At 41.8% G+C, this 9,796-nt stretch overlaps 1 protein-coding gene across 1 annotated transcript in view; it reads right to left on the reverse strand.

Moving 5' to 3' along the window:
• The window catches only part of DCHS2 (dachsous cadherin-related 2), an 80,658-nt gene extending 72,251 nt beyond the window's left edge, over positions 1–8,407 (reverse strand). Inside the window, 1 exon segment of the mRNA XM_031553246.1 lies at positions 8,402–8,407. Coding sequence (XP_031409106.1) covers positions 8,402–8,407 — 6 coding nt within the window.
• Positions 8,408–9,796: the final 1,389 nt, after the last annotated feature.

The raw sequence follows: 9,796 nt of genomic DNA on the forward strand, positions 1-9,796 counted from the left end.
TAGGGTTAGGGTTAGGGTTAGGGTTAGGTTAGGGTTAGGGTTAGGATTGGGTTAGGGTTAGGGTTAGGGTTAGGGTTAGGATGCACTCTGCATCCAGAGTGCAGATCCAAAGATAGGATGCAGTAATGGAGCGCAGGGCAGGACTGAAATCAACTGATGGAAAGTCCGAAGAATACAAATTGACAGTAGTGAATAATGGAAAAAGCAAACGGTGCCTAAAGCAAGCATGATACATGTGCATCTCAGATTCACTTCGGCTAAGAAATAGCTTGGGGAGGAGGCATGCACAGCTAGAGGAAATCCAATGTCCTAGCTCCAAAAACATAAAATAAAAAAAAATTGAAAGTCAGTCCCAAGGGAAAAAAGCACTGAATATACACATTTAGTATCAAAGCACAGAACTTTGCAGAAAAATGAGAACTAGGAATGAAAAGAGAGGAGAACAGTCATAACAGGCAAAAAGCAGTTAGTTGAAAAATAAATTTTTAAATGTGATCTTTCATATAAAAGAAAAAAGACATATCAGAAACCTATTGAAGGATAAGTTATGTTGAGCGTGAGGTGCTTTGGTGGGAAAACACCTGCTCTAGCACAAAGTAAATAGAGCTTATGTTCTCCACCAGCTTCAGAATTAGAGAAATCTGTGCACTTCATAGTGTTCTGCAGATAAATTTTTGTGACAGGAAGCAAAAATCTCCACTTAGCCATTATGTTCTGCGCGCCACTAAGATTCATAATGCTGCCAAACAGTATGCTCAAAAAGATCAGTAAGCATGGAAAGCGTTTACGAAATACCACACAATATTTCTCCACAGTTAGTCACACCACTGGAAGTGAAAAGATTTGCCATACTGACTGTGTAACTCCAGTGACAGCATTAGTGCTCTGCAGGCACACAGACACTCATGAACCACCTGACAAACCCAGAGCTCCTGAAGCACTGCGTGCTGTACATCATCACAGCCAGAACAGCTGCTGATACAGCTCCAGCTAGAGCAGAAGAACTGCCTCTCAGCACTGGACTGCATTCCAGTCTACCTGACTATTCTGATGGACTGAGTGTTCTTCTCACTGGAAATAATAGAGAGGATGCTCCGTGGCCTCATCTTAAGAGCAGCAGTGCAAACTGCGTCACCAGTGGTTGACACTCTGTGTCATTACACGTTCACAGCATGCACACCATACTGTACTTGAGAAACTATTCTCATTCTAGAAACTACTTTCTAAAAAACAACTTTCTCAAAAATATTTTTTAATTTCTTATACAGTTTCCCGGAGAAACTTAAAAAAATATTCTATACAACTACAACTGCAGACTGATCCTCCACTTAATTCTGTTTGTTTTAATCCTCTATAAAACTGTACCTCACTTCCATTAAATTCCATAGGCAACTTCTGTTGGCACTGCTTAAGAAGCTAGTAAAATCAGGAACTGCTTAGTCATACCTTGCAGGACTTTAAAGAATAAATTGAGCCATTCAAAATGGCAAATTCAATTCACATTTTGCTACTGTGTGATAAACTGAAATGACTAAAGACAAATGAGATTTTACATCAAGTCACTGACATCAGCATCATGTGTTGCCTTGCATATCATGGCTTTTAGGGGAAGATGTGGAGCTTCACATCTGTAACAAATTCAAGGTCTAAAGAGCAAATTCAAGTTGGTATTTGTTTTATAAATATGTATCCAAAAGCCAGTACCTTTTAAAGTACAAAATACACAGGACAGCAAAGGATGGATATGCCAAGACCTAAGATAGGACAAGGAAACTGGTAAAAGTTATCCGAAGGAAAAAAAGGACTTGTGCGTGACCACTCTTTTTGAGAAGAAACGTTTCCTAATATCCAACCTGAACCTCCCCTGGCACAGCTTGAGGCCATCACCTCTCATCCTAATGATGCTACCTGGTTGCAGGGGCTGGTCCCCCTCTCACTACAACCTCCTTTCAGGGAGTTGTAGGGAGTGATAACGTCTCCCCCAAGCCTCCTCTTCTCTGTTCCTTCAGCTATCCCCCGAAGGACTATGCTCCAGATCCCTCACAGCTCCATGCCATTCTCTCTGGTCACGCTTGAGGGTCTCAATGTCCTTGTGATGCAGGGCCCAACACCGAGCACAGCACTCGAGGTGCAGCTGAGCTCCCAGTTCCTACTGCTCAAGGAGATTTGCTTATTGCCAAGCTAGCCCCAGGGCAATCCTTAGTAAGCCAAAGGACCCTGGGTGTGCAGTACCTTGAAGCACACCTCAGGCTCCTCACAGAGCTGGACTCACCCCACCCCGCTGCCTGAGGCCCGGGGCAGACTCTGATGTACCAAAAAGGGAGAGGCACTTACAGGTTTTGCTTTAGAGAAGAACATCACTTTTTTTTTTTTAATTGTTCTTTCAAACTGTTTATTGTCTAGTTTTAAAACAAAAGTCCTAATGGAGCAGCTGGAAGGACCTTCATGCTGAATGCCATCCCTTCTTCCTATCCAAGCCTTCCGCTTCTCCAATGGAAAGCTGCCTCTGTACCTTCTCTGGCACTGCCTGGGAGCCTCAGGGAGCTTGTGGCTGTCTGCTGAACTCCTCCTGCTTCTGGCATAGCAGCTTGGAGGACACCAGTCCGAGTCCTGCCCTCTTCTTCAGGGCTTACCAGGAGGCTGCAAAGAACTTTGGACTGTCTACTGGGCTCCTCCTGCTGTCCCTGCAGATGGTAGTCCCCATCTGCATGAAGAAAAGAAAGTGCTGGGTTCTGCACCTGGAATGGGGCATCCCTGGCTGTATGTACAGACTGGGGGGAAAGGGTCTGGAGAGCAGCCCTGCAAAAAGGAATCTGGGTGTTCCGGTTGATGGCAATTTGAACCTGAGCCAGCAGCATGCCCTGGCAGCCAAACTGTACCCCGGGGTGCATCAGGCCCAGCACTGCTGGCTGAGTCCCACTTTGCTCTGTGCTGTGTGTCCTCACCTCCAGCACTGGGTGCAGGTTTGGGTGCCACATAAAAAGGAAAAAAGCTATTAGAGAGTCCAAAGGAGGGCTGCAGAGATGGGGAAGGGTCTGAGGGCACAGTGTGTGAGGAGCAGCTGAAGTCCCTTGGGTTGCTCAGCCCGGAGCAGAAGAACTGAGAGGAGCCCTTATAGCAGTTGCAGCTCCTCACAGGGAGTGGAGGACAGCGGTGAGCTCTGCTTTCTGGGAACAGCAAAAGAGCCTGAGGAAGCATCATGGGACTGCAGAGGGACAGGCAAAGGTTGAGATTAGGGAATAGGTCTGCACCAGAGGGAGGTGGGCATGGAACAGACTGCCCAGGGCAGTCACAGCTCAGGGAGCGCTTGGGTTTGGTTAGTACTTTGTGGAGCAAGGGGTTGGACTCAATGATCCTTGCAGGTCCCTTCCAGCTTGGGATATTCTGTGATTGTGTGACTTTAAAGCCACAAGACAGAATAGGTAAGATAAATGTAAATTTTTTTTCCCCCACGAATTCTAAGAAAGAGGACAGAAGTTTGAAAAATCTGCTATTGAATTGATATAAAATTATATTACTACAGAGATAAAAAAAACAAAACAACACAGCAGCTTACATGCTGAACATGAGAAATATGACAGTACTACTGTGAATTTCTACAGCCTGATGAATTCAGGATTTTAACACCATCACTTTAGCAAGCAAAAGCATTTGCAGTATGTGTATCAAAATTCATTTCCCAGCATAGGCAGAATTCTCTATTATGGCACAAAATCCCAAGGGACTGATTTGAACTGACCATGATTGCAAATGAACACATTTTGAAATCATCCCTACTGCCACCACAGGTAGGCTGCAGACAGAAGAAAAGCCCTCAATGTAATCCAGCATGCAGAAAAATTCTCAAACTATAGTTTTCAAAAGCAGCCTTGTCATTTATTATGAAATGAATGAAAGAAAAACACGCTTGTTTCAAATTTTTTATTAAACTCTGCAATAGTATGCTCCACAACTTTTAATAATCCTTCCTCTTACAGAAAATTCCACTACTGTTTTTTTTTAGTTTGCTAGCAATAGCTTGGGGAATTTCGGAAGAGCAATCGTTAACTTGATAATGTTATGACCATCAGTATTCAAAGAGAAAGAAATGCACAGTCTCTGCCTTAACAAGGCTCATTTGACACTCAGTATAGAAAGTGACAGCATTCCATAGCAAAGGTATCAGCGATAAATGTGAACAAAGCCATCTTGGCATGTATTCACCTGATACCTGTGTCGGAACCAATAATGTCAGGTATTTCTCCCAAAGGTGAAGAAAATAAATGAGTATTAGGCATTGACATCATTATGCAGAAATAAGAAAGACCTGTAGTGTTAGCCATTCGCTTACAAGCAAGGCAGTTCTGGGGTGAAACAGCATTTTGCTGCAACACTTCAAAGTATGAATAGCACTAAATCCTCTCCACTGCATAAAAGAAAGGCTCATCATGTGGACTTAATCTCTGTACAAAGCACCAGCAGCTGTCTCACATTAATATTCTTAAACACATAAACACAGCTACAAAGTAGACATAAAGTTACAAATGTTGAATTGATTTTGAGCTAGTATAGAGCTGATAGAAGTCCTTTCTTCTAACTGAACGTCAGAATGCCTTAAATCTACACTACTGTTTAGGTCTTGGTCATTATTTTCCTTGGCAGGGGTATTACCTAATCAAATCTATTTTCCCCCCTTTGTCAGACTTTCATCACTCAGTAAAGTATCTACTATTATTTTGTTTGTTGGGCTAATCTGCCCACAATTACACACTACTTTTATCAAATTTTAAAGGTCACACAGCATTTTGTGTGCAACCAGACATGTCATGTGAACAACTGGTTTTGGATCCTTTCATGTAAACAAGCATAATGAGACTTTACAAATTTTGTGGAAACCCACAAGTATTTCCTTAACACTGACTTGGTTCCCACAAAAGCCCCAAACCATCCATGCTGACGAAATCCTCTCTCTCCCCATTAGGAGAAATTCCTTCAGTGTGTATCAGTGCCAGCCATGAGGGAACACACTTAGTACAGAGGTGATGCTGTGTGCACACTTCTGGTCTTTGCTCAGTTACCAAAAAAAGTGGCCTCTTTCATAGTGGTTTCTCTAACAAATAAGGAGCCAATAGCTGACTTGTGACATTCAGCCTCATTCCTAAAAGCTAAGAGGGATCAGCAAGTAGAAATATTCACGTCTTTGTAGTGTGTTACTTATATCTACAATCCAGACTTGCGGTATAACAACAAACTTAAATTCTTTTTTGTTTTTCCAATTGTGTCACGTTACTACTTTAAATGCTTTTGAGAAGGACCTCCTTTGGAGCACACTATATTAAACTCCCTGTTTCTTCAACTCCTCTATCTATGTCCTATCTGCCCTCCTTGTTCCCAAGGGGTTCAAATAAGAAGAAACAGGAAGCGCTTATTATGTAAGTTTGACAAGAACTGCTTCCAAGCAGGAACTGCCAAGAAGCACAATTTCTGTCATCTGGGAACGTTGCTGCCATAAACACCCCACAGGGTTACTGGGTTTGTGCCGAGATGGTTTCAGAGCTCTTTTCAGAGAATCCCTGCTTCCTCTTCACAAAGCCACTGGGGAAAATTAAAGGTAATGGCTTAGGTACCATTAACATACTTCCTTGCTATCAAATATAAGAGCAGTATTTCCTACTTAACCACAACATTAATATGGTTCATGCTTGCATACCAGAAAGCCAGGTGAACCCTAGCAATTGGTGGAAAAAGGAAAGTTGTTAAAAAAACATATTTCTAGGATCACCCATATCAATTGTGACCTCCCCACACAACATTAGGCTACCAGTTCTGCTACCCACTTGAATTTATCACTCCTCTCAAATAAGGCAGAGCTACTCAGAGGGTGCCATTCCCATCACAGCCGGACTTAATCACAAAGCTTTTACACCACTTCAACTGTAACTGAGCAGTTAGTGGAACACAGCATGGCTGCCAGTCCCACAGAGGCTCCAACCAGAGCCAAGCACAGCAAGTCAGCTGCTCAGTAGCCACACTCAAGCAAACTTCCAGTAAATAATGGGTCAAAGTGAAGGCTCCCATTCTTACATTCAGATCTTTTCATTGGGGTGAAGTTCAGCTACTAGATAAACTGCTTTTCTAAATGACAGAACCCTCAGTAATGGTTCTGTTGCTGATGTGATGCCTGAAATGCCATTTTCCCATGATAGGCACAAAAATAAAAGCCTTTCCAGAAGAGATGAGGACAACAAATTAGTTTTATAAAAAAACAGAAAGTAAAACCTATTTTCTTAAACTACTCTGCTAGCAATAGCTGAAATTAAACCTTTCCTATACCGCACTTTAAAAATACAGTCAGTGCTATCAAAAGGAGAGCAAAGCTATCCATGTTCCCTTATTTCACTACACAGGAGTGCATCCTTACAACAGGGTGATTTCCACAAGCCAGGTACACTTGTAACTAGTAACTTTAAACCTCAAAAGAACATGTTAGTTACAATGGTAGCATTTTTTAATATGCTTGCTATTCAACAGACTTAAGTGTTGGTTTTTTTTTAATACCAACAAGTAAAAACAGTATAATGACAAGTTTCACAAATTAGACTTAATGTGTTCCTTCTCCAGTTATTAACATTACAGCATCACGTCTCATTTTACACTTTACTGGTGCCTTTGTCCATCTCATGCAGCAGTGCTAGTCCAAGGGCCTGAATAAGGAAGTTGCACCAGAGCTCTCAAGTTCCACTAAGCAGGTCAGCTACACTGGCCCTGGAGATGGCCAGCACTGTCTGCTTTTGTCCCAAAAGACAATGCACACACAACTCCTTCCTCACTGTAACTGCATCTGCCATGCTTCCAGGGCCAGCATGGAAAAAATACTGCTCACGGTTTGTTTCAAGTCCTGCCCAGTGACATCTTCTTTCCTCCAAGAAAGCCACATTTGTTTATGCCACATAGCCTCAACAACAAAGTTGCACATGAAAACATGATCTCCACATCTATACAATGTCTACAGAGTTGGAGATGAGTATAAGCAACCACATGAACACGTCATCGTGCAGCTATACAGAACGATATCCAGTCAAGAGGAGACAATGAGCTCTTGGGTTGTTTTTACACGGTTGGTTGTTTTCATTTGTTTTTTTGTCTCTGTAGGTGTGAGGTTGTGTTGTTTTGGTCGGTTCCCCACACATACACTATTTCTTTTTTACCCCCTCCAAGCGGTCAGGTTTCTTGCTGTCTAGGACAATGGAAACAAGCCTCATGGAAGCATGTAAGCCTTCTCAAGAGAAACTAAGAAACAGCTATTAAATTTCACATTCTCCTTTGAGCCCTGATTTCACAGTGAAAACTCAGCATCCTGTTTTCCAAAGAAAGCGGGTGGCTGGTTTCTTTTTCACAATAGAACCTGACCTGTTGGTTCTGGAGCTCCTCAAATGTGGGCAGTCAGACACACTACAGCTGCTGTGCTCCGGAAGAAAGCAAATTTCGTTTTGTAATAAAATACTGCCCATGGTCATTGTAAAGGTATAAAATTCATTCTAGGATGGCTGTTGAGGAACTGTATCTGTTAGATACATGCACAGTCTATACAGCTGGGGCAGAATCTTTCTGCAAAAAAGCACTTGGAAGTTTGACAGTTACTGTGAACGACAATAACCTCACAACATTTTTCTATTCCTGCTGAAATACTGCTTTCACAGTATTTAGGTTTTGATTCTCATGTTAAATATTTGTGAACTCCGATGGTAAAATCCAGCTGCATTTGATGTACACATGCATCTGAAGATAGGCTGCAACAAATCTGAGAATTCAGACTCTTCACATCACAGAAACATCGAGAAAAATTCGCTATAGCAAGAATGATAAAGCAGAAAACCTTCCAATGGTTACTCAAAACTATGAAGAATTTATACAGTAACACTAACAAAAATAGTGTCGTCAAGCTCCAGAGATCAATGGACATCTAAGTGTCAAACTCAAGTACATAGAGTTTGGCTATTCTTCATGACTAGAACCACTACAGTAGACAGTTTAAAACACTGCACAAGTTCAGTATCCAGATCCAGACCTAAATGAACAGGAATAGTAATATTGTAACAGCCAACAGAGAATCAATCATGATCAAATTAAGAGTAATAATGGATAAGAGGAACTGCTGAGAACTCTCCAGTTGCCTATTTTTACACCTTTTACCTGTTGAAAGTTCCAGCTTGAGTGGGCAAGGAATTTAGAATTAGGATTACTAGGACAAAACTAAACTCAAAGTAGAGAATCATCACGGCCAGGGAAACAGAAGAAAATCTATGTTTTGGTATAATATAACAACATCAACAGAATAAGAAAAGTAGTATAGTTGATATAATAAGCTTTCATATTTTGAGAAGTTTGCCAACATGAGACAGCAGGAATAAAACAGACTGACCGCCATTTTGGATAAGTTGTTTGGGATTTACCAACTACAGAAAGACAAGACAAAAATAACCCAATAGACACCAAAACAATCTTTGGTTGATTTAATTAGAAAAATCCTGCCACATACAAAAAAGCATCGTAAGTTCTGCATTTGTTGTGTCAATGCTTAAGCATGAAAAGGCAAATGTTGCTGGCAAACATAAAAGCTTAAAAAAAACTTCTGCTGGGTTTAGAGGCGGAGAGCTTCACCCTAGGCTGGATATAGAATGGTTTGAGTTGGAAGGGACCACTAAAATCACCAGGTTCCAACCCCCTGCTATAGGCAGGGACACCTCCCTCTAGAGCAGCTTGCTCCATCCAGCCTGGACTTGAATACTTCCAGGGAGGGGGCATCCACAGCCTCCCTAGGCAACCTGTTCCAGTGTGTCACCACTCTCACAGTAAAGAATTTCTTCTAGAAATCTCGTCTAAATCTTTCAGTTTAAAGCCACTTATTCATATGGGGCAGAGCTGGACCTCACCACAGATCCATGAAGTGAGAAAGGTAACTAAGTATTATTTTTAATTCTCTTTGTTTACTTCTCAGATGCTATAAAAATGGATAAATAAAGACGAGTACACAGACACCTGCTGCCATCACCTCAAACCTATCTAAGATAAGAGTTCACTGAAATATAATCTCGCTAAAGGAAAATAGTTTATGTGACTTAAAAATATCATGAGTTACTGAAAAAACTTCCCACGTTCATTTAACAAAACACGCAGCTTTACAGTAGCTAAAGAAAAACTAACAGCAGAGAACCCCTGACATAACTCTCCACTAAGTGGCAAGTGAAGGCAGGAGGCATGTTAAATGCTGACTAGGTGAAATTGCCAGGGTGTGGGAATGAATACATTCATTACTTCTCCTGCAGAAATGAAATTAGGCAATTAGCTTCCCCAGGTATTACATCCCACTGAACTTAGATAAAGCAATTAATCCCAGAGTAACTCATCATCACTCCCACCAAGTGCTAGGGAGCTTCACCTCACTGCTCCTACAGGGAGCGTTCCTAAAGACCTTCACATGTTCATCTCACTTCTACCACCACACTTGAAGTCATCCCCATCAACTGCTGATGTTCAGTTTCCCCTGCCCTTACAGTGAACTAGTTAATGCAAGACTTTCAGCAGTAAAGAGAGCACTAAGGGGAAATATGCCAGCAGAAGGCACAAGGCAAGGGTACAAAGAAAACTGAGATTTTGTGGTGCTTCCTTTATGAAACAGAATATTGTTTTGCTGTCTGGGACTTCTGTTCCTCTTCCAGGTCTTATTTCTGCATGGTAAAGTCCATGTTCCAGATTTCTTACCATGAATTCCTTGGGAAATAGCCTACAACCTTACTGGGCCCCACAAGAATCATAT

Source organism: Meleagris gallopavo, chromosome 4 (genome assembly GCF_000146605.3).
Source record: "Meleagris gallopavo isolate NT-WF06-2002-E0010 breed Aviagen turkey brand Nicholas breeding stock chromosome 4, Turkey_5.1, whole genome shotgun sequence".
Taxonomy (NCBI): Eukaryota; Metazoa; Chordata; class Aves; order Galliformes; family Phasianidae; genus Meleagris; species Meleagris gallopavo.